At 40.3% G+C, this 25152-nt stretch overlaps 1 protein-coding gene across 1 annotated transcript in view; it reads left to right on the top strand.

The window, feature by feature from the left end:
• med13a (mediator complex subunit 13a) overlaps positions 1 to 25152 on the top strand; it is a 210943-nt gene that overhangs the window by 184679 nt on the left and 1112 nt on the right. Inside the window, exons 19-29 of the mRNA XM_061963074.1 lie at positions 2131 to 2320; positions 2543 to 2924; positions 3015 to 3246; positions 3801 to 3992; positions 5890 to 6113; positions 8027 to 8169; positions 8247 to 8405; positions 17892 to 18080; positions 18250 to 18392; positions 19444 to 19608; positions 23656 to 23756. Of these exons, the coding sequence (XP_061819058.1) occupies positions 2131 to 2320; positions 2543 to 2924; positions 3015 to 3246; positions 3801 to 3992; positions 5890 to 6113; positions 8027 to 8169; positions 8247 to 8405; positions 17892 to 18080; positions 18250 to 18392; positions 19444 to 19608; positions 23656 to 23756 (2120 nt within the window). The remainder of the gene's footprint in view (positions 1 to 2130; positions 2321 to 2542; positions 2925 to 3014; positions 3247 to 3800; positions 3993 to 5889; positions 6114 to 8026; positions 8170 to 8246; positions 8406 to 17891; positions 18081 to 18249; positions 18393 to 19443; positions 19609 to 23655; positions 23757 to 25152) is intronic.

Here is a 25152-nt window from a genome sequence, read left to right on the forward strand (position 1 = left end):
CTGAGCTAATTGGCAAGTGACAATTCAACAGTGGCTTCACAAATTGATTAAGCCATTCACTGTTGTGCATGCAGACTTGAAACCACTGTAACTATATCAGTTATCAAGACAAAAATCTGAAAATACACATATTGCCTCTAGACAGAATGAAGATATTGGTAATTTGATTTTTTAATTGATTCGATTTGCTCCATAAGTTAATAACTGATGTTTAATCTATCATGACTCTAAAATGTATATGTATGCTTCACAAAGAGCATCTGGCATTTTCATGAGCTGTCATCACCACCTTTGTCAGGGCTTGAACCCAGGTTCTTTGGCACCAAGAACCAGCTCCTAAATCACTGAGCTATTTCTCAAATGGAATCACCAGCCAGACAGCAGTTGTCAAGTCAAATTTCAAAAATGGTCCTCCCAGTCACAGCTAATCTTTGCCTGAGTAAACAAAATTTGCTGATGAAGATCTTGCTTTCTTATAATTAATGGTTGTGGAAATAAATTGGTAACAGAACATTTCAGTTATAGGACTGCCATTATTTGTATGTCTGATCAGAAGGTGTAAGGTAATAGACTAGTATGGTGGACCTGATGACTGAAGGTAGCCAGCTGGTTAGCTCAGTCACTATTGCCAGTGACTTTAGACTGGGTGGCAGGTGTTCAAATCCCAAGATGGGCAATTATTTTACAGTTTGATCAACACGATCTGGGGAAGAAGAGCTTGCTTTAAAATTGTATATGAAAAGTATTTGTATCAGTAGTCACAAGGAAATGTATTTTGCACCATTATTGGCAAATGTTATCAGGAAGTATGTCCCTGGTGACACAGGATCTTACCCATGCTTTCAACAATCCCTGAAGAACTCTTTCTTCCAAAAACGGTTCTCTGGATCAAAATAGTTCTTACTGGAACCCTTAGTGTTAGTGAGAACCCTTTTAAAACCAATTATTCAGAAAAGGGGTTTTAAAGGGTTCTCTGGATCAAAATGGTTCTTACTGGAACCATTAGCGTTACCAAGAACCCTTGAAAAACCCTTTCTTCGGGAAAGGGTTTTTCAGAAGCAAATGGTTCCAGTTAGAACCTCAGCCCTTGTAGAAGAACCCTTTTGGAACCCTTATTTCTAAGAGTGTAGACATTAATCTCTCAGCTCATTTTATTGAAATAATCAGATTCTTCTGAATCAGTGAAGAAGTCCACCATGATCGGCGCCATATTTTTATCACAATGAGGTTTATGACAGTGTAAGTAGGAGAAAAAGATTGCTTGGTTTGCTCACCCTAACCCACCAACAGAATAGTACGGTAATCTGACTTTATTGGAGCATTCTTTTATTTTTTTTAAATCAGTGCTACTTTTAATTTTACCGTGTTATTGGTGCATATCGGCACAATATTAATACCGTATAAGTCGCTCCGGAGTATAAGTCGCACCGGCCGAAAATGCATAATAAAGAAGGAAAAAAACATGTATAAGTCGCACTGGCGTATAAGTCGCATTTTTGGGGTACATTTATTTGATAAAACCCAACACCAAGAATAGACATTTGAAAGGCAATTTAAAATAAATAAAGAATAGTGAACAACAGGCTGAATAAGTGTACAATATATGACGCATCAATAACCAACTGAGAACGTGCCTGGTATGTTAATGTAACATATTATGGTAAGAGTCATTCAAATAACTATAACATATAGAACATGCTATACGTTTACCAAACAATCTGCCACTCCTAATTGCTAAATCCCATGAAATCTTATACGTCTAGTCTCTTACGTGAATGAGCTAAATAATATTATTTGATATTTTACGGTAATGTGTTAATAATTTCACACATAAGTCGCTCCTGAGTATAAGTCGCACCCCTGGCCAAACTATGAAAAAAAACTGCGACTTATAATCCGAAAAATACGGTAATATTTATCGATGCACCCCTATGATTATTATCACTTTTCACCTGTACATAAATTTAGTTTTCAGCTTGTTGAAGCAGCTTACATTATAGTTTGCACTGTAAGTGCTTTCTTGACTTAGACTTACAACTGATTTTGTTCTGAGCTTGACAGGCATGTTGTTCTGTGGATCATCATATCTGTTTCTTATATCTATACTTCTGTATCTCTACTGTTGTACAGTCGTGTCGACTGGGAAAGCATCGGCCCATTTCCAAAGGCTACCCTGACGGCATAGTCCTGGTGGGTGGAAGTGGAGCCAAAGGTGTTGTGGACCAGCCAGTCAGCGATTGGTTCTTCAAAGCTGCCAGCGGCAATAATGACGCCTTCTCTAAACTGAAGCTCTATGCACAGGTGTGCCGCCACAACCTTGGTGAGTATCACCCATCTGTTGCCTTTTCTTCCGCGGCTGTTGCTCAATTTCTGGCTCTGCTCTCTCGTCTGACATTTTTACACTCGATGCACTGTGGAGTTATTGCTGAAAGGTTTGTGAGAGAGCCTTGACAAATTGAAAATGTGCTGAAAGAATAAGTGGAGTAGCTTTCATCCTTTTTATAAGCAGGTGTAACATTAATATCCATCTTTGTCTTTTTAGCTCCATACCTCGCATCACAAGCTTTAGACAGTTCCCTCCTAACGCAGCCCCCTCACTCGTCGTTGTCCAACCAGTCGTCCTCCACGCAGCCGACAGGATCCGCCTCCATCTCTGTTGGCCAGCAGGATGCTATGCAGGTCTCCAACAGCAACAGTGGCTGTGTGTCATCCAACAGCCTGGTGACGTCATCTGGACAGCCTGGCAGCGCCATGCAGTCTGCCAAGGCCACTTCTTTTGCCCCCTTTGCCAGCATGGGCAATCAAAGCCAGGTAGGTGGCCCCCAAAGTGGGCAGCTGGGACAGCAGGCGGGAACCCAGAATACGAGTACCTCAGGGGACAACCCCAACAGCCACAGCCATGGCCCCACAGAGCCCCCAGAAAGGTATGCATCAACCCCAACAAGCTTATTGTATTGAAGAAGGTTGTATAGTATACAATTGTACAGTTAAAGAGATTTCTGTGATGCCCACAGCACTTTGGAACGGGACCAGGTCGGTGTACCCACAGATGGCGAATCTCACGCCATCACGTATCCGCCTGCCATTGTTGTTTACATCGTGGATCCCTTTAGCTATGAGGAGTCTGAAGGCGGGCTGGGAACAGCGCCAGCCCACTCCAGTGTGTGGACGCTTGGTTTGTTACGCTGCTACCTTGAGATGCTTCAGTTGCTTCCTGCACATATCCGAAATTCCATTTTTTTACAGGTGAGCAACTGTTCAATGTGTTCTTTTGCCACGTGTGCTGCAACTACTGTAGTTATAGAGCAAATCTCTTGTTAACGCACATTCATGTGTTTACTACAGTGTGTTGGATTCATGCTAATGTGTATGTAAGGATATTTTAATTTGTAAATGAAAATGTAAATATAATTGTACATCTGCAATTAAATATAAACAAAGATTACAGAAAAAAATCAATCACTCAGCTAAAAGTTTCATGACCCCGCCGCCGCAGTATGCAGACCCTCTATGTTGCTTCTCTTAGACTGTTTTTGCGCATTTGCCTTGCTCACCAACATGCACAGCAAAGTAGAGCAGAGGTGCAGAAGATGTCCTGGGGTTACATTCAGTCCAAAACATGACATGAAACATGACATAAAAAAGACATGGTTAGAAAAAGTATTCCAATATATTGCCACACTGATATTTTACCCTCCCCTACTATAAGGTCAAAGCCATTTTTTTCCAAACATGTATTACCACATTGTTTTAAATTATGCACTTTATGACATTTTAATTGTTCTTTTTTTTTTTTAAAGATTGTCCCCTGCCAGTACCTGCTTCAGCCTGTACGAGGTGAAGAGCGCCATATCTACGTTCAGCACCTCAAGTCTTTAGCCTTCTCCGTCTTTGCTCAGTGCAGGCGCCCATTGCCCACTTCCACAAACGTCAAATCCTTGACGGGCTTTGGCCCGGGCCTCGCTATTGACACAGCACTTAAAAGCTCAGAGGTAAAAAGATATATTAATAGTAATATAATTATATATTTTAATAGTTTTCTTTTTTTTTAAGTTTTTCTTTTTACGTCGCATGACCTCTTGTAATGTTTATGTTGTTGTTTTTGTCCACATCATTAATATCAATTCCATCCATCCATCTATTTTCTACCGCTTGTCCCTATCGGGGTCGCCGGGGGTGCTGGAGCATATCTCAGCTGCATTCGGTTGGAACGCGGGGTACACCCTGGACAAGTCGCCACCTCATCGCAGGGCCAACACAGATAGACAGACAACATTCACACTCACATTCACACACTAGGGCCAATTTAGTGTTGCCCATCAACGTATCCCCAGGTGCATGTCTTTGGAGGTGGGAGGAAGCCCGAGTACCCGGACGGAACCCACACAGTCACAGGGAGAACATGCAAACTCCACACAGAAAGACCCCGAGCCCGGGGATCAAACCCAGGACTTTTGTATTGTGAGGCACATGCACCAACCCTGCTCCACCGTGTTGCCCTAATAATATCAATTCATGGGATCGAATCAGGGCTGATATTTACCTTTTTTAACTGATCAGTGATCGGTTGATAAGCTGTCGAGCCTAGCCGATCTTTACCACAACTGTGTCCCATTTCGGGCTCCAATAATTATTCAAGTTAATCAACTACCGTAATTCATTTTTAAAAAAGCATTTATTTGTATTTTGTTGCTTTGATGATTCGTTTATTGCGTAAAATAAGCACTAGACGGCTCCAATAGGCACATGAGAGTAGTCCACCTGATGGTGATATAGCTTGTGCTGCCTGTGATGTGGCCTGTGTGTGCATGTGGGCAGGGACAGCGGAATGCAGATAAAGTGACATCACTAAAAAAAATAAAACAACAAGCGAGAAGAGGAGAGAAGCTGTCAAAGGTTTTACAATGTTTTTTTTTTTTTGTTCTTGTTCTTGTAATTACAAAATAATTTTGGGGTCATTTTTGTTATGGTTTACAAATTAAGGGAGTAAGTCTCAGGTCTCCCTTGAAAAAGAGATCTTTGATCTCAATGGGATTTTTTTATTTTATTATTTTTTTTACCTGGTTAAATAAAGGCTAAAAAAAAAAATAATAATAATACAGGAAATGTTTGAGGGCAAAAGCCAAAATATTTAAATGACAGCCAATAGTAGTGTTTGCTTTTGTTTAGTTATTGTGCACTAAACACTTTATTTTGTTAAAAAAAAAAAAAAATGTAGCTTTCAATACCGCAAATACATAATCTGATTTACATCAATATTATCAAATTCTAAATGTAATAAATTATGTTTAATAAACATGTGTTACTGTGTTTACTTTAGTTACTTGCTGTAATGCATTTACAGTTCTATGATTGGATCGTGACTCGAAATCAGATCAAATCTAATGCCAAAATATCGGCTCGGGATCGGAGGCCAAAAATGGATATTGGAACATCTACTAAAACGTCCTAATAATAACAACATTCATGTACTGGCAAATACTGTAAATCAACATTGCTGCTCTGCTTACAGCCTAAAATATAAGGTGTTAGTTTCCATCTCTGCAGACACTAGGGTTTACCCAAGCTGTGTTCAGTCCGCCCCTGAAACTAAACAGTGTTTGCAGCTCAACATCCTCATGTTTGCTGAAGCAAAACAGAAGGAACGTCTTACCTTTCAGACTTTTTCCACAAATTCATTCCATTATTTGCTTGGCTGACTTCATGATAACTCCTAACTAAAGTCTTGATTCCAATTTTAAACAAAGGAGCACTTTAATCTGGTATCTTCCTCATACTGCCTAGATTGAAAAAGTGTAACACAAGCGTGACAAAGTAAAAGTTATACTTGATGATGTGTCTTTAAAATGTATTAAAGGTTTTTGCTCTTCTCCCTCTCCGTCTGTGCAGAGACCAGAATGTTTGCGTCTGTACACACCTCCGTTCATCCTCGCCCCAGTTAAGGACAAGCAGACTGAGCTCGGGGAGACGTTTGGGGAGGCATCACAGAAGTACAACGTGCTATTTGTGGGTTATTGTCTATCCCACGACCAGCGCTGGCTCCTCGCCACTTGCACTGATCAGTATGGTGAACTTTTGGAGACCTGCATCATCAGCATAGATGTACCCAACAGGTATAATAAACCTTACCAGGTACAACCATCCAATTATTTCAAATCATTCAAACAGATTTTAAAAAATAGACCTTCCTCATCATTTAATTTCAACTACCTTTTTAGTGAGTTTAGAAGCACAAGCTATTAGTCAAGGTCTATTCCACCAATTCAGTATCATTTCCATGTAACTTTCAAAATAAACTACAAACCTGATAATACACTTAGAGTCGTACCTCTGGATACAGGTGTCCCAGCTTAGAAGTTTTTCAGGATACGAGCTGTCTCGTGGCGAATTGTTATACTTTAGGTTCCGAGCAAAAATTCTTGTTACAAGGCTACCCACCACGAGTTGGCGTAGTGAATGTCACAGTGAACCCCATAAGATCTGACCAAAAAATCCGGTCTTATTCACTAGCATTAGCTTATAGCTAGAGATGGACATAACTTTGTTTTCCAAGCATGGGAAGAAAGACAGTGTTTGTTAAGGACTATATTGAGAAGAAGTGGATGATATTCATTGAACTACAGAAAGCAACCATCAAAAACTTACAAAGCGTGCAGCTATCTAACTTGGTGAAGCAGTTGGAGTCTAGCACTGCTAGTCTGCACCATACTGAAGCAAAATGAGTCGATAATGCCAGTTAAGGGCGTTAAAATAATATCTAACCATGAAAATATGGAGAACTTCTGATGGTGTGTTTGACGGAGAAGCAGCTGGAAGGAAATACCGTAGAAGTCCATGCTCCAAGATAAATGCTGTACTTAATTATTGCATTACTTCATAAAACTACTTTACTTCTATTGTATTGTTTGTCATAAAATATTTCTTATTTAATAGTTAGATTAATATAATATAGTTAATATAAGGCATATTATATGTTGAAATTGTGTTTTTTGGGGGGGGGGGGGCAAGGGCTGATTTAATTGGTTTAAATTAATTTCAATGTTTCACAATACCTACGTTTTTCAAGGTCTTAACTGCATCACAGAACCAATTTAAAGCCATATCCTGAAATACAGCGATATTAAACTACTTAAAATATGTATTGGACCATCTAATGCAACTTTATTTCCTTTCCAAAAAGATTCCTAAGATATTTGAGTAACAGGACTGAAAGTAAAATGAGTGTGTTTTATGGTAATGACAATGTTGTTTTATGCTAATAAAAATTTAAATATTACATTGAGCCAACAGAAATATTGAAAAAATACCAAAACACAAAAACAAAAATACAGAAGGTAGTTAACAGGACTGCTGACATTTGGACCTCCAGTCATATTGTGAATATATAAATCAGTTTAACTACATTTATTCTACTCTTGGGCTGCAGAAGATGTGAATGATGGAACTTCCTGTGGACCATGTGATTATTGGGGATTAATTAATGTGTTAATGTAACAGGACTGAGTGAAAACTCAGAAACACCTTCAAAGTGGACATTTTAACTGAATTGTTAGTTGTTATTGTTTTATTAAAGAAAATTAAGTTGAAGAGTATTTGGGATAAAGAGTAAAACAAATATGTAAAAAAAAATATAACATTTAGGAAAGATTTAAATGATTATATTTCATGATAGAGTCTAATGATTATAAATTATATTTAAATGATTATATTTCATGATGGAGTCTAATTCAGGAAGCTGGGACAGAAATGTGTTGGTATTTTGTGTTCAAGTTAGATTAAATAAATATTCTAAATTGCAATTATTAAATATGATCATATTAATGTGCATGACACGTAATAAAAATATATATTTTACAGTACTCTATTTCAAAATTGTATTTCCTTTGTATACAAATGTCAGTGATAAACTCACTCTTTCCCAGCAGTTGGAGTTTTTCAGGTTTGGTAAAAATAAATATCTGTGATGGCCTTTTTTGCAAATCCTAAAATATGTTTGTGTGTGTCGTTGTTTTGTTGCCCTGCTCAGGGCCAGAAGGAAAAAAGGTTCGGTCCGACGCCTTGGCCTGCAGAAACTGTGGGATTGGTGCTTAGGTCTTGTTCAGATGACGTCAGTTCCTTGGAGGGTTGTGATTGGACGACTGGGCAGGATAGGACATGGAGAGTTGAAAGGTAGCAATGTTTTTGTCATATTAAAATGAATACAGTTAGTTCTTCATTCATCACAGTTTGTTCTCCTGACGTGTCAGACTGGAGTATATTGTTGAGCAGAAGAAACCTGCAGTCACTCAGTCGCCGTCTGAAGGAAATGTGTCGAATGTGTGGCATCTCCACCTCCGATACTCCCAGCATACTTAGTGTGTGCTTGGTTGCCATGGAGCCACAGGAGTCCTTCATCATAATGCCAGGTACGTACAACAGAACCATTACTGATATGTTTCTAAGTATACGCCTCCTCCCAGTCGGTGTTGTGTGTGTTGGTCTGCGTGATGGATGACAGCAGCACATTTCAATGCTTGTCACCTCCTCAGCAGATTGATAGCAGGGAAGATAGTGTATCTCGACACTCATGCAGCACTACTTATTGATCTCAATGTGTGTGATGGACAGTTTGATCAATATCTTTATTTTGGGAAACAATTATTGTCAGGACAAGGACATAATACCCGGACTGTTTTCAGCGATGCCTGGATGAAGGAAATCATCTGTTGCTGAGATACAAAACTATGAGTGAAGTTACGTCCTGTAAACTAGAAATGTTCAAAGTATTAAGTACATTATTTGTGGTCCGCAGCTATGGAGGGTCAAATGGGACATAATTAAATGGATAAGTAGATATTTAAATACTTTCTTAAATACGTCATCACTTACATACAATTAGAATGAAATACATATGTTTTATGAAGTGTGTCAAAAATTTATTGTAAGTAAAATGACAAATGTTTAATTAAACTCAGCCATCAAAGTCAATGGGCGCGGCTAACAGAGATCTAGTCCAATGATTGAGTTGGTCTAAAGTCTGGAACTTGTGAAGTCTTTAAAAACATGGCGGCTAAAAAATATATATTTTTTGGGGAGATGGTGGTAGATATTTTAGACTTTTGGTAGTATGTGGAAGCAAGACATGCTGCATGTAGCAGTTAAAGTAGGCATGGCAAGGCAAGTTCATTTATAAAGCATAATTCGTACGCAATGCAATCCAAAGTGCTATACAGAAAATTAAAACAGTGCAAAATTAAAAATAAAATAATCGTAAAAATAAGCATAACTCTGATTAAAATCAAAAAATCAAATCATTATAACAAATATTATAATTCAAAGTGAAATCAAATAGTGTAGATAAAATACTTTCAGTTGTCATATGCACAATTGAATAAGCTGGATTTGAACATCACCAATGTTGAGGCCCGTCTCACATCTTCAGGAAGACTATTCTAGGTTTTAGGAACATTAAACTAAAACGCAGTGTCACCATTTTTGATCCTGACTCTAGGCACCAGCAAGAGACCACTCCCTGAGGTTCATAGAGCCTGAGATGGTTGACATGGTTCAAACATGTCAGAGATGGATTTTGGCACAAGACCATGAAAATACTTGTACACAAGCAGAGTTGTTTTAAAGTATATTCTCTGAGCAACAGGAAGCCAGTGCAGTGACCTGAGCACTGGTCAAATATGGTCATATTTCCTGGTTCTAGTCAGGATGCGAGCAGCAGCATTCTGGATTTACTGCAGCTGCTTTACAGCTTGTTTAGAGAGCCTAGTGAGAAGGACATTATGGTTGTCTAACCTGCTGGAGACAAAGGCATGGGTTAGTCTTTTTAAGTCTGATTTATACAGTATTTCTCTGATTGTTTTTCAGGTAGTAAAAAGCTGCTGATGTTACTTCATGTGGCTGTTGAAGTTCAAGTCTGAGTCTATAATAACACCTAGATTTCTAACCTGATTATTAGGTTTCAGGGAGCGTCTGAAGGTGACTAGTAATAGTTTCTCTTTGCTTCTGTGGGCCAAAGACAATGATTTATGTTTTGTCTGAGTTTAACTGAAGAAAATTGTTTTGCATCTGTAGATTTGTTCAAGGCAGCAACAAAGTGAAATAACAGGCCGACGTTCACCGGCCGTCAGTGACACATAGATCTGGGTGTCATCTGCGTAGTTGTGGTAGGACACATCGAGTTGGCCTATTGACAGCTTGTACAAGTTGAACAATAAGGGTCCCATAAACGAGCCCTGAGGAACCCCATAGGTCATAGCCATTTGCTCACAGACACACTTACCACTTTCAACAAAGTATGTCCTGTGATCGAGATAGGACTTGAACCAGTTAAGAGCAGAACCGGATATTCTTACCCAGTTTTCTAACCTCTGTATTAAGATAGTATAGTCAATTGTTTCAAAGGCAGCGTTTAGGTCCTGCAAAACAAAGACTGAGACTTGTCAAGCGTTTGTGTTCAGGCTGATATCATTTGTCACCTTGGTCAGAGCTGTTTCAGTGCTGTGGTTGGGGCCTAAAGCCTGATTGGAAAGTATCAAACACATTCTTAAACAGTAGAAAGTCACTAAGCTGTTGGTATACAACTTTTTCAAGGACTTTGCCCAAAAATGTCAGGTTCGATATGGACCGATAGTTTTTGTTGCCCTTCTTAGAGGATAATGGTATCACTGAGCTGTTCCAGTCCGGTTTTAAAGCCCTCCACAGCACAGAGTCAGCGCTTCTAAAAGTTTTTAACGATATCCTCCTGTCCACTGATTCTGGTAAATATGTTATCCTGGTGCTTTTAGATCTGTCTGCTGCGTTCGACACCGTCGACCACGCCACCTTAATCACTCGTCTTGAGAACTGTGTGGGCATTAAGGGCGCCGCCCTCAACTGGTTCCGGTCGTACCTAACCGACAGGAGTTTTTGTGTAAAAGTAGACAGTTTTATGTCGTCCACAGCTCCTTTACCACATGGGGTCCCCCAGGGCTCAATCCTTGCCCCAATTTTATTTGCGCTTTACCTTCTCCCCCTTGGTTCTATTTTTAGGAAGTACAGTATTGCATTTCATTTTTATGCCGATGATTGCCAGATTTATTTTCCCATGGCACAAAATAACACGGTTCAACGTCTTATTGACTGCCTGCACGACATCAAAGTCTGGCTTTCAGCTAACTTCCTGAGCCTAAATGAAGACAAAACAGAAGTTATGTTGTTCGGTCCAAGTCGCTCTCCCTCCCCCAACGTTGACCTCGGCACTCTGACCCCGTATCTCAGCGACTCTGTCACAAACCTGGGGGTAAAGTTTGACTCAGATTTTAAATTCGAAAAACAAATCAGCAGCGTCGTTCAAAAAAGCTTTTATCAATTACGCCAAATAGCGAAAGTGAAACCGCTTCTATCAGGACATGATCTTGAGAAATTAATCCACGCCTTTATCTCGACTCGTCTTGATTATTGTAATGCCCTGTATGTTGGCATTAGCCAGGCCTCCCTCGCCCGCCTGCAGCTCGTGCAGAACTCTGCTGCTCGTCTGCTAACACAGACCCGCAGACGTGAGCACATCACCCCTATTTTAGCGTCCCTTCACTGGCTCCCTGTGCGTTACCGAATCAATTTTAAACTCCTTTTATTTGTTTTTAAATGTCTAAACAACCTCGCGCCAACCTATCTCTCCGACCTCCTTCAGCCTTACTGCCCCACCCGATCCTTAAGATCAGCCGATCAGCTGCTGTTGACGGTCCCTGACACAAGGCTGAAGCTTAGAGGTGACAGAGCTTTCGCCGTTGCTGCTCCCAAGCTCTGGAACGACCTACCCCTGAGTGTTAGACAAGCCTCCTCTCTTCCTGTTTTTAAATCTCTATTAAAAACATACTTTTATTCCATGGCTTTTAACACTGAGTGATAGCCATCCTGCAATGGCGCCCCATAATACACCTGCTGTGATCCTGTTTTTATGTTTTTATTAATTCTATTTTAATTATTTATTTTTTATCGTGTTCTGTTTGTGTTGTGTTGTGTTTGCTCGGTACTCGTTTTATCTTTTAACCTGTTCATTGTACAGCACTTTGGCTACCCCTGTGGTAAATTTTAAATGTGCTTTATAAATAAAGTTGATTTGATTTGATTTGATTTTTCAGTACTACGGCATCAAGACTACTCTTCTTTAATAATAGTAATAATAATAATACATTTTATTTGGTATAGCGCTTTTCAGTGTACTCAAAGACGCTTTACCGGATAAAAAATTTAATATAAAACAGTTCAAAGTAATAATATATAATACAGGAAATATAAAAGCAGTACATAGTAAAATACATAATAACACTGGACATTACAAGACGAGACATTACAAGACACAGAACACTAATCACAGGTTAAAAGCAGATCTGAAGAGGTGTGTTTTGAGAAGGCTTTTGAAGGTAGGAAGGTTTGAGCAGTCACAGATGGGTTTGGGAAGAGAGATCCAGAGGGTGGGAGCAGCAATGGAGAAGGCTCTATCACCCCAGGTCCGCAGCTTGGTTCTGAGTGGTGGGGAGAGGAGGTTGGCGTCAGAGGAGCGGAGGCTGCGTGAAGGGGTAAGGCGGTGAAGCAGGTTGGTGAGGTAGCAGGGGGCCTGGTTGTGGAGGGCTTTGTGGGCGAGGAACGGGGAGCCAGTGGAGTTTCTGAAGGACTGGGGTGATGTGCTCACGGAAGCGGGTGTGGGTGAGCAGGCGGGCGGTCGAGTTTTGAATGTATTGGAGTTTATTGAGGATTTTGCAAGAGGGGCTTAATGACAGCAGTTTTAAGGCCTATTGGAAATGTTCCAGTCTGAAGTGACATGTTAACTAGACGAGCGAATTGTGGTAACAAACTGTGCTCAGCACAGACTTTAGACATCTAGTGGGTAACTCATCAAGGCAGCATGTTGATGGACTCAGACTGTGGATGATCTCAACTGTTTTGTCAGTGACAGGAGTGAAATGTGGCAGCTCTAGTTGACTATCTGGCGGCAGAGTAGCTATTTGTTTTCCAGGAACTATTGCATTTTTAATGCCTTGAACTTTAACATGAAATAACATTGCAAACACATGCTCTTTGATGTAGAAATGAGTTATATTGGAAGTGAATCTGGAGGGTTTGTTAATCTGTTTACTGTAGCAAACAGGACACAAGAGTAGGGCTATACAATTAATACAATTTTGATTTCGATTTCCATTATGGCTTCTCACAATCATGAAAGTATAATCATTGAAAAAAAAACGATTAATTGGCCGCGCAACGTGCATGCAAATTCCTCAGCTTGTAATGACCATACGGATGAGTGAAAAAAAAATAGAATTTTGGATCTCACCATGGTTACTACTTTTTATTGGACACAGCACTAATCAATAATCACTAAACTCAACAACAAAAAATGAAGGCATTTAATTTCCACGTTGAAGTAACGGCGGACGGAGTCACATAATTGGCCAGTCAAACGGAATACGTTGATAAATGCAAAATAATATCAGGGAATTTGACATCACTGTTACTGAAATGCTGTCATTGTGAGGAGAAGTAACATTTGTTTGGGAAAATAATGTGTCTGGGAACGCTTATCCATCCCTGAAACATGTCCTGAACTAAACAAAGTTGACACTTTACGGCTTAAGCGGATTAACTTCAAAGCTAAAGATAGCAGTGACAATCGATACACCCACAACACATCTCATCTGCGGAATTTCAAAACAATTAAAATAGAAAAACTTAATTTTATTGTTTGTCTTTTATTCATATTATTTAAATATATTGTTTTTATTCTTTACTTGTTGTGGTTTATTCGTTAATAATTTATATCTAGTTTTTTTTAACTATATTTAAAGCTGAGTTTTGGTGAGACAATAAATACTAATGGATTCAAATGAATGAATAATCGTGTAATTAATCGTGATTACAATATCAATCAAAATACTTGTTTTTTTTTTGTTTTTTTTTGCCATAATCTTCCAGCCCAACACAAGGGTTTGTGATAAATATTTTCTCTTGTTCTACGCAAAGTCTGGTTGAACAAATGTAACTTTTCTTTGTAAATCCCATAGGGAGGTAATGGTATCAAATCTCACAGTACGAATTATCTCAGTATTAAGGCCGCAGTGCGATATTTAAAAAAAGAGCTTGGTAAAAATGCCATAGTGTGTAAAATAAAGTGGCAGGAATGTTTAGGATAATCACGTTTACTCACCCACCATTTTGTTGTGTCTCAAACACATAATTAAAGTTAGGTGGAGTAGTTTCAATCATAACTGCAAGTGCAGTGTTTTTGTGGAGCCATGTCTGAGTTAAAAACAAAATTCAGATTGTAAAAGGAAATAAAATAATTTAAAAAGTATTTGTTACTTAAAGATCTGACAGTGAGTACTGCATGTTTGAGATTAGCTGGATTTGCACTGGACATTGTGTTCTTCAAAGGAATGTGGAGTAGATTTGTCTGATCAGATAATCTAACTGTGTCTCTTCACTCATTTATGTGCTTTGATAGTAGTTATTGTTTTAGAAGAGAGCACTTCCTTATTGGGCCTCTGGTTGATGTGATATTTAGCAGCACACAAGTCCCTATTATCCTAGACAACAGCATTGACTCGGTTGGGAATAACAGGGGGCCAAGCTGGGGAAGTTTTGGTTGATTGCATAGGAGGAGGGAAAGGGGGCGCAATATTTTTATTTTTAAAACCCACTCGACATCCATTGCATTCGGTCTCCCCTAGAGGGGGGGTGGTTACCCACATATGCGGTCCTCTCCAAGGTTTCTCATAGTCATTCACATCGACGTCCCACTGGGGTGAGTTTTTCCTTGCCCTTATGTGGGCTCTGTACCGAGGATATCTTTGTGGCTTGTGCAGCCCTTTGAGACACTTGTGATTTAGGGCTATATAAATAAACATTGATTGATGATTGATTGATAAACAGAATCTTTGATCTTGCCATGTTAGAATAAGGGGAATCATTTTAATTCCTGATTTCACCAAGCTCTGAAGATGGTCAGGAAGTCTCATGGGTGACAGTAGAGAGGCGAAAGACAATGAAGCACCTCTGGAAAGTGTAGATGCAACAGGTGGGATCCAGGCTTGTGGTGAAGGTGAAGACAATGGAGGAGTTGCTGCATCAGACCCTAGTGTTACGGATTCTGGAGATGCTGCTGTTGTTGCTGTGGCTGAGTGCTTTGCTGGGTTCCTAGGTGGCAGCTGAGGAGGAGTTCTTCTTCCGCTCCCCTTCTCTCTCCTCTGTGACAGCACAGGATCCGGTCCATCCCTATTCTGATGCCTCAGAGCGTGGAGGCGGTATTTGTCAGTCGTCTAGAGAGGACTTTATTACAGTTGACGGACAACAGTGTGTTTGTGTTAGAACTCGCCCACTGACTTTGATGGCTGAGTTTGACAGATCAAATAAATTCATGAAAATATAATATTTATAAATAAATAAATGATAAATGGGTTATACTTGTATAGCGCTTTTCTACCTTCAAGGTACTCAAAGCGCTTTGACAGTATTTCCACATTCACCCATTCACACACACATTCACACACTGATTTGAAAAAAATAATCCTTGTTCATGTAAAAATTAAATAAATCTGAAAAATTAATCCAGCCATTTTCTACCACTTGTCCCTCTCGGGGTCACGGTGGTGCTGGAGCCTATCCCAGCTGCATCCGAGCGGAAGGCGGAGTACATCCTGCACAATTTGCCACCTCATTAAATCGTAAAATAATTAATCCATCCATTCATCCATCTTCTTCCGCTTATCAGAGGTCGGGTCGCGAGGGCAGAAGCCTAAGTGTCCTGGAACTTTCCCATGGCTTCCTACAGGTTGGATGTAGGGGAGGTGTCTGGGTGGCATCCTGACCAGATGCCCAAACTACCTCATCTGGCTCCTCTGATGTAGAGGAGCAGCGGCTTTACTTTGCGCTGCGCTTGGATGACAGAGCTTCTCACCCTATCTCTAAGGGAGAGCCCCGCCACTCGACAGAGGAAACTCCTTTTGGCCGCGTATACCCGTGATCTTGTCCTTTCGGTCATAACCCAAAGTTTATGACCATACGTGAGGATGGGAACGTAAATCGAATGGTAAATTGAGAGCTCTGCCTTCCGGCTGAGCTCCTTCTTTACCACAACGGATCAATACAGCGTCCGCATTACTGAAAGCCGCATCGATCCGCTTGTCAATCTCATGATCCACTCAACCCTCACTCATGAACAAGGCACTTGAACTCCTCCACTTGGGTCAAGATCTCGTCCCCAACCCGGAGATGGCACTCAAACCCTTTTCTGGGCGAGAACCAGAAAAACCTCGACAACCTCAGCTCCAGAAATAGGAGAGCCCACCACAGATTCCTCAGGCACTGCTTCCTCATAGGAAGACGTGTAGGTGGGATTGAGGAGGTCTTCGAAGTATTCCCTCCACCGATCTACAACCATCCGCAGTCGAGGTCAGCAGCACACCATCCTCACCATACACGGTGTTGGCAGTGCACTGCTTCCCTTCCTAAGGCGGCAGATGGTGGTCCAGAATCGCTTCAAAGCCATCTGGGAGTCGTTTTCCATGGCTTCCCTGAACTCCTCCCATGTCCAAGTTTTTGCGTCCACGACCGCTGAAGTCGCACACCGCTTGGCCTGTCGGTACCTGTCCGCTGCCTCTGGAGTCCCATTAGCCAAAAGGACCTGGGAGGACTCTTTCTTCAGCTTGACGGCATCCCTCACCACACCAGCGGGTTCTGGGATTACCGCCATGACAGGCACCAACCACCTTGCGGCCACTGCTCCGATCGGCCGCCTCGACAATAGAGTTACGGAACATGGTCCAATATCCAGCGCCTCCCTCGTGACATGTTTAAAGTTCTTCCAGAAGTGGGAATTAAAACTTTCTCAGACGGGAGACTGTGCTAGACGTTCCCAGCAGACACTTACAATGCGTTTGGGCCTGCCAGGTCTGTCCGCCATCCTCCCCCACCATCGGAGCCAACTCACCACTAGGTGGTGATCGGTAGAAAGCTCCGCCCCTCTCATCACCCGAGTGTCTAAAACATTAGACCACAAATACGATGACACAACTACAAAGTCGATCATAGATTTGCGGCCGAAGGTGTCCTCGTGCCAAGTGCACATATGGACACCCTTATGTTTGAACATGGTGTTTGTTATGGACAAAACAAAAGTCCAATAACAAAACACCACTCGGGTTCAGGTTTCACTGTCGTTGCCAACATGAGCGTTGAAGTCACACAGAAGAACTAGGGAATCACCTGAAGGAGCACTCTCCAGTATTCCCTCGAGGCAATCCAAAAAGGGCAGGTACTTTGAGCTGTTTGGTGCATGAGCACAAACAACAGTCATGACCCGTCCACTCGTCCACCCACAGGCGGAGGGAAGTTACCCTCTCGTCTACTGAGTTAAACTCCAACGTGCAGGCTTTGAGTCAGGGAGCAACAAGAATTGCCACCCCAGCTTGTCGTCTCTTACTGCATGCAACTCCAGAGTGGAAGAGAGTCCAGCCCCTATCGAGAGAACTGGTTCCAGTGCCCTTGCTGTGCGTCGAAGTGAGTCCAACTATATCTAACCGGAACTTCTCCACCTCGCGCACCAGCTCAGGCTCCTTCCCCCACGTCCCAAGAAATAGCTTATTTAGCCGAGGATTGGACCGCCAAGGGCCCTGCCTTCGCCTGCCGTCCAGCTCACATAGCACATATGCTCCCTCCAATGAGTGGTGAGCCCATTGGAGGGGGGACTACAACAAGTGTTTTTCAAAGATAATATTAATAATAATACTAAGTTATTAACGTGTTGAGTTGCACTGATAATGTTTTATTTGACTTAAGTTGTATCTGTGAATGTCTCTTTTTCTCTTTCTCTATTGCTTTCTGTCTCTGTCGCCCTCTCTCTTGCTCTATCCCTCTGCCATCAGACTCAGTGTCAACTGGGTCGGTGTTTGGTCGCAGTACCACTTTAAACATGCAAACGCCCCAACTGAACACGCCACAGGACACTTCCTGTACGCACATCCTTGTTTTCCCTACCTCTGCCTTCGTGCAAGTGGCCAGCTCCAACTACACCAACATCGACACCAACATCGACATCCTCAATGGTACCACAGGTCAGAACGTCTTCTATGAGTCTACTTCTCAACAAGGACTTTTGAAATGACTTTGTTAGATTTGTAAAACTGCCTGTTTGCAATTACTACCTGTGCGTCATAGTTTCTATATACTATATGTACTGTACTACTTTATTCATATTTAAAAAGACTTTTGTCTTCCACACAGACGGTTCTGACGGGATGGGTATCTTTGACCTGCTCGACCCAGAGAATGAGTTAGTTGACCCCGACATCATCAACATCTCTCCCAACACTTCACCAGTTCATTCTCCTGGCTCTCATTACCACCATGGAGGTGACGGCAGCAAAGTAAGAGCATTTTCAGCTGTTGTCTTTTAGCTCAATAACTTGCTTTTCTTCCTGTCTTTCCCAATAAGTCATGTCACAAACAAGAAGTTTTTAAAAAATGCAAATTTTACTTGGCCTTTTATCCAAACTTCAGTGTTTAGCTTTAAAAACCAAGCTTTTGGTTTTAGTATTTGCGTTGACAAGTAAAACACAGCTTCTTTTGTTTTGCGTCATAAAAACGGAGCGACATGATCTGCTTTTAAACGTTTATTTAACAGCAGAACAATTAAGGTATTGACCTACAGGTGGTTTATATTGTGCAGTGGTAGACACTTGTTCTATTGTATTATTAGACTGTGTATAACATACACTATACTGTACCGTATAACACACACTAATATAAGGTATAATAACACACTTGTCTTTTATAAGGTATAATAACAAACAAGCACATGTTACTCTGGACTCTTACTATTATGTTGGATCTACTATTATGTTGGATCCACTATGGACTGGACTCTCACAATATTATGTCAGACCCACTCGACATCCATTGCTTTCGGTCTCCCCTAGAGGGGGGGGTTACCCACATATGCGGTCCTCTCCAAGGTTTCTCATAGTCATTCACATCGACGTCCCACTGGGGTGAGTTTTTCCTTGCCCGTATGTGGGCTTTGTACCGAGGATGTCGTTGTGGCTTGTGCAGCCCTTTGAGACACTTGTGATTTAGGGCTATATAAATAAAGATTGATTGATTGATTGATTGATGTTATAAATCAATATGTTGATTTCAAATATAATGTATATGTAAAACATTAACATATTGATTTTGAATATAATTTATATATAATAAATCAATATATTTGAGGTGTTATAATGTCATCAAGTAGTTGATGTTCAGTCCTTTGATTGGGCAAAATGATAAGTATTTAAATGTGTACAATTATATTTTAACGACATTTGTTTGTACAAACATTTGAAATATAATTATATTTTGTGCCAGGTTTTGATTTGAAATATAAATATATTTTGTGCCGTGTTTTAATTTAAGATATAATTCTATGTTGTGCAGGGTCAGGGTGCAGACCGCATGGAGTCTCGTGAGGAAGTAGCAAATCTCCTGCAGCAACCCCTGGCTCTCGGCTATTTTGTGTCCACGGCCAAAGCTGGACCACTACCTGACTGGTTCTGGTCGGCGTGTCCACAGGCTCAGAACCAGTGTCCACTCTTCCTCAAGGTAACAAAAACACACTTGATACAGCTTTTTATGCACGCGCCAATAAAACTGATCATAAAACACCAACATGTTCAATTACAATTGATACAGTTAGAATACATTATGTTAATGGTGTCTGCTCTGATACCGATGTTGGATATTGGTCCGATATCATTAAAAAAACAAATATAAAACTCTAGAAATTAAAATAAAAGTTCATTCATGTCAGTAATTCAACTTCAAATGTGAAACTAATATGTGATATAAACTCAGTGCATACAAAGTGAGACATTGGTTATAATTTTGATGATCATGATGGCTTATAATCTTCCATCCATCCATCCATTTTCTACCGCTTATTCCCTTTGGGGTCGCGGGGGGCGCTGGAGCCTATCTCAGCTACAATCGGGCGGAAGGCGGGGTACACCCTGGACAAGTCGCCACCTCATCGCAGGGCCGGCTTATAATCTTTGAAAACTCAAAATTTTCTGAGATTTTTCAATTCAAGGTTTTCATCAGCTCGAAGCCATAATCATCAACTATCTTGAGTTGCATGGTATGAGCCTATGTCATATATTAGTTTCACCTTGTAAATCTAATTGCTGCAATAAACAAACTTTTGCACGATATTCAAATGTTTTGAGTTTCACCTGTATATGTGCTTGCATGTAAAATGTGTGATATAATGTCCGATACAAGCAGCCCTGCAACATTAAAATGCCCTCCAATAAGCACACAAGTTTTCTTGTATTTTAGTCAAGTCATCTACAAAAAGTAAACTTGGTTGGCTATAGGCTACTAGGAGCTAGCAGCTACACACCAGCTAAGCACACAAGCTATATATAGGTAATAAGTGTCCTTCATTGAACAATATTGCAGCACATTTGATCGATATAACATTTATCAAATAATTGGAGTTGCAAATTACTTACATATGTACCGTCTCCAAGGCAGAAACTTATTAGAAAGTATTCAGTTACAAACGTGCCCACATCATTCAATTTTATGAGCTTAATGTCATTAATAATTGTACCACTTCAATTTAAAGAGAGCAAAGGTATGTACTAGAGATGCGCGGATAGGCAATTTATTTCATCCGCAACCGCGGCAGAAAGTCGTCAACCATCCGCCATCCACCCGATGTAACGTTTGATCAGAACTGCATCCGCCCGCCATCCGCCCGTTGTTATATATCTAATATTAATAAAAAAAAGGGTGAAAACTACGCGAATTGCACCTTGTGCAGACAAGATTTTTCGATCGGACACGGAGGAATTAGTGATGTAAAAGACCACGTTGGGACAAAAAAACACAAGTCTAATGCCGTTGCTAGCGATACAAGTGGAAAACTTTCAACGTTTTTCGTCGCCCAAACAGATTCTTTGGATGTGATAAATGCCGAAGTTTTATTTACGGAGGCAATAATTGAGCATGGACTTCCAATCGCACTGGCTGATCACATGGGACAGTTAATAATGTAATGCAACCTTTAAAAATCATTACGCGGTGATCGCGATCCCAAAAATAAACTTTTCTTGCATGATAATGTCCAGAAAAATTCGCTTTATATTACTATAGAGTCCTTTTAACGAATGAGTTTGATGGTTTATCACAAACCTTAAATGAAAGAAGTCCTTAATTGTTCTCCTGCAGCATGGCCTTGCTTTGTGTTTGGTGCGCCATCCTGTCGGCTGTATTTCACAGCACGACATACTGTTAAAAGTGTTTATACTATTTATACTTTCAATTAACAAATTGAAGTCTTGTGAAAGGTTGACAGGATAACTGGCATTAACTGTCAAAATAATTTCAAACTATTGAAGTTAGCTTACAGAATAAACATGTCAATCAACCCATATGATTTTTGCTGTAATATTTTTGTTTTGAAAAGTCACTGTGACTGATAGAAAAGTGATGGTTTTAGCAACATTTTAACCTGTCTGAATGCTAATAATCATTTTGCAAGCAAGCAGGTAAGCTGCGCGGGCGGAGCGCGCGGAGTGACCCATGTTACGAGCCCCCGGCCACAGGGGTGGCGGGCAGGTAAGCTGCTTACCTGCTGCGCGTGACGCCGGCCGCGGCGAAAGCGGACGAGGCGGGGTGTCGGTGCGGTGGGCGCGGTAGTGACCCTGGACGTGCGTCGGGCCCTTCTCGCGGATCGCCTCAGCTACGGCTCCCGGTGGGGCCCTCTCGGGGGAAGGAGCCTCGGTCCCGGACCCCGGCGAGGCGTCCCTCCGCTCCGTAAAAGTGTCCATCTCTTTTTTTTTTTTTCTTCTGTTGTGGCATATGCTGCAGGTGCCTGCTCGTTTTTCGTATGTGGGTAACAACATTTAACTATGTATATATATTTCCCAATTGGTTTAACTGCCACCCGCAAAAAAAAAAAAATAAAAAATAAAAAAAAAAAATCTAATTAATCCGCCCGACCCGACCCGCGAGCGGATAAAATCTTATTTTTTTAAATTTCATCCGCCCGATCCGCGGATAATCCGCGGATAATCCGCGGACTCCGCGGTTGTGTCCGCAAACCGCGCATCTCTAGTATGTACAGTAAACTGTAGTATTTTTCATAATAAGTGCTGTGTTACAGCCCTTGTTTCACAAAGCCCTTCAGAAAAGTAGAAAAGAACATCCTCACATTAAATTTGTACATCCACAACTTGTACGCTGATCAAAGACCCTCAGAAACTCAAATATAAACCTAGCTAGGCAGGCCTGCAGTGTTACTGGATGCACAGATAGCAAACCTGCCAGCCACGGAGGACGTTTATTTTATGTACGATTGTTAATTGCAATATTGGCAGTTCATTCCAGACTACAGTATGCAGCGACCATGTGATCACAACATCTGCAACAAAGGATTATCAATACAATGTAGCCTCCTCACAAAGGCTAAAGTATGTCCATACAAAGTACAAAGCTGCTCCTATAAGTTTCTAATCCTCACCTTCATGTTGGCAAATAAGGTACATTTCTTACAAGTATCCATGCAGGACAAAGGAAAATCTGAACATGCGACACCTCAACCTGAGCCAGAGAGAACTGCAGACAAGAAGCCATGCTAACTGCTAAGCTAGATTCAATGTAATTTATCAAAAGAACGGTAGAGTAGGTGCTTAGTGTACTTCAACAGAATTGTAGCTGGAACCATGTTACTGTACAGCAAATAGTATGAACAGGTATTTAGTTTGTCTCCAGAGATAATAATACCAATACTGCTCTGAGAGTACAAGTCTGAAAACCACAAATGACACAATATGTTACCTCAAACGTCAACAGCTAAAGGAATAGCCTTTGATTAGTTTTTTTGATTACTTTTTGTCAAAAATATTGTACATTTAATACATTTACACAACACAAATGTTAGCTTAAGAAGGACTTGTGTAACCTAAAATAATAATACCATAAACAAGTCTCATTTTTTTCCAAACCTATTTTTTGATTATTGTTTTCTGGTTGACTAATTTCATTTGATCTAACCATTTCTAACACTCCACAATATAAAATGATAAAATGATGTGCGATCCGTGCTGATATCGCATTAGATCATTATCAGTACAGGTCAACACTCAAGGCTGATATCGGTATCATGTCGGAAGTGAAAAAGTTGTATCTGGATAAAGTTCTCTCTGTTGCTCAAAGGCTGTCGCTCAAGCACGTCTGACTCTGCAGTAGCGGGTGTAGGTATGAATCATGCAGATATCGGATCAATATCGTATTCGCCAATAGTCATTATTGTATCAGAAGGGAAAAAGTTGTATTGTGACAACCCTTAAGAAAACTCAATAAAGCTCATATTCAAAGTGTGATTACACCTAAATAAGCTCTTTTAATACTTAAATTGAGAACTATGTTTATTACTGTACAATAATATTGTAATATTTCACATACTTATCGAAGAGGATGTTGAGTGTATGTTTATTGAACATCTTTCCTGAACTTTTATGAACATTTATATTTTTGTCACCTCTTCAGTGCTTCTGACTTTTGTGAGAAACATTTTTAGTTCATAAACAAACCTGTATTATTATTCATGAATATGATTAATTGTATTTTTTGCTCTGTTAGGCCTCTTTGCACCTGCATGTGTCTTCAGTGCAGTCAGACGAGTTCCTGCACAGCAAACATTCTCATCCTCTCGACTCCAATCAGACCTCAGAAGTGCTCAGGTAAGCCAACAGCGCCACCACCGCTTATTAAAAAGAAGCGCAATTATTCTGTGTATTAACGTCCTTCTAGAATACTTTGGTACTTTCATTTTCAACGTTACACTTTTTATAGGATTCAGCTTACGTATACTGTCTCTGTTAAATTAATGTAACAAACTAGTTTAACTGCGTATTGTTCCATGAATGTAATGTCCAAACAAAGATTTATGTGTTGAGGATTCAGTATTTGTAAGTTATACAACTACAAAATATCCACCATAGGGCCAAAGACAGTTGCGAGTGTCAGCACTTTGATACACCTCCTCCCTCTACATTCCAGAGTGATGTTAAATAATAATTTATACATTTAATTCATCATGGATACATATTTCACATTGTTTTATGCATGTAGTTTTCTCTATACATTTTTTTTGTCTCGATATCTTTGTTGTCTGACTCTGGAACGCATTAATTGTATGAATGCTCCAAAGCATTCACACATGGTTTTCTACACCAAAATTAATCTATTTATTATTCAACTTCTTCTTCTTCTCCAGATTTTGGCGCGCTCTACCTTTCACATTTTTTCATCCGATTCAAACCGTTCCAACTTCAAACTGTTCAGCCTATTCGGGAATCGTGGCCATTCCAAAACTTCCCAGATTTTCAGGAATTCCAGGTTTTCCGGGACATTTTTCCCATTCAAAATGAATTGGCCATTTTTCAAACTTCCACCATTTCAACATTTTTCAACCTATTCAAACCATTCCACCTTCAACACATTCCACAATCCTGGAAATTCAAACTACCCTTTTTCCAAGTTCCAAAAAATTCCTGGATTTTCCAGAATTCCTGCTTTTCCAAAGCCCTATTTCCACCCTTTTTTCTGGCGACTACTCCTTCCACATTTTTCAACCCACTTCAACCGTTCCACCGTCAAAACATACCTCTTAATTAGGACTAAAAACCAAATTGTTTTTTTGAACTGGAAAAATTCACAGTTTTCCCGAAATTCCAGGAATTCCGTAATACCAATTCTCAATTCAACATGGCACTTCTTTAACATTTCTCGAGCGATTTGAAAAATTCCAACACCAACCATTTCAACTAATTCAGACCATTCAAGCTTTTTACCATTTTCAAAAAAATTCCCGCTTTTCCCGAAATTCCCAAATTCCCGTTGAAATGAATTTAACATTCTTCAAAGTTCTACAACTCCCCCATTTTTTATCCAATTCAGACTGTTCCAACTTCAAAATATTCACCCTGTTCAGGAATTGTGTGTTCTACTTCAACAATTCTAAAAAGAATCCAGGATTACATTTCAACTTCAGCATTGGAGCATTCACACGCAATTCCTTCAGGAATTGCCTCATCTAGTTATATTTACTTTAAACATGGCTTTGTTTTTCGTACG

This window comes from Nerophis lumbriciformis, linkage group LG09 (assembly GCF_033978685.3).
Source record: "Nerophis lumbriciformis linkage group LG09, RoL_Nlum_v2.1, whole genome shotgun sequence".
Taxonomy (NCBI): Eukaryota; Metazoa; Chordata; class Actinopteri; order Syngnathiformes; family Syngnathidae; genus Nerophis; species Nerophis lumbriciformis.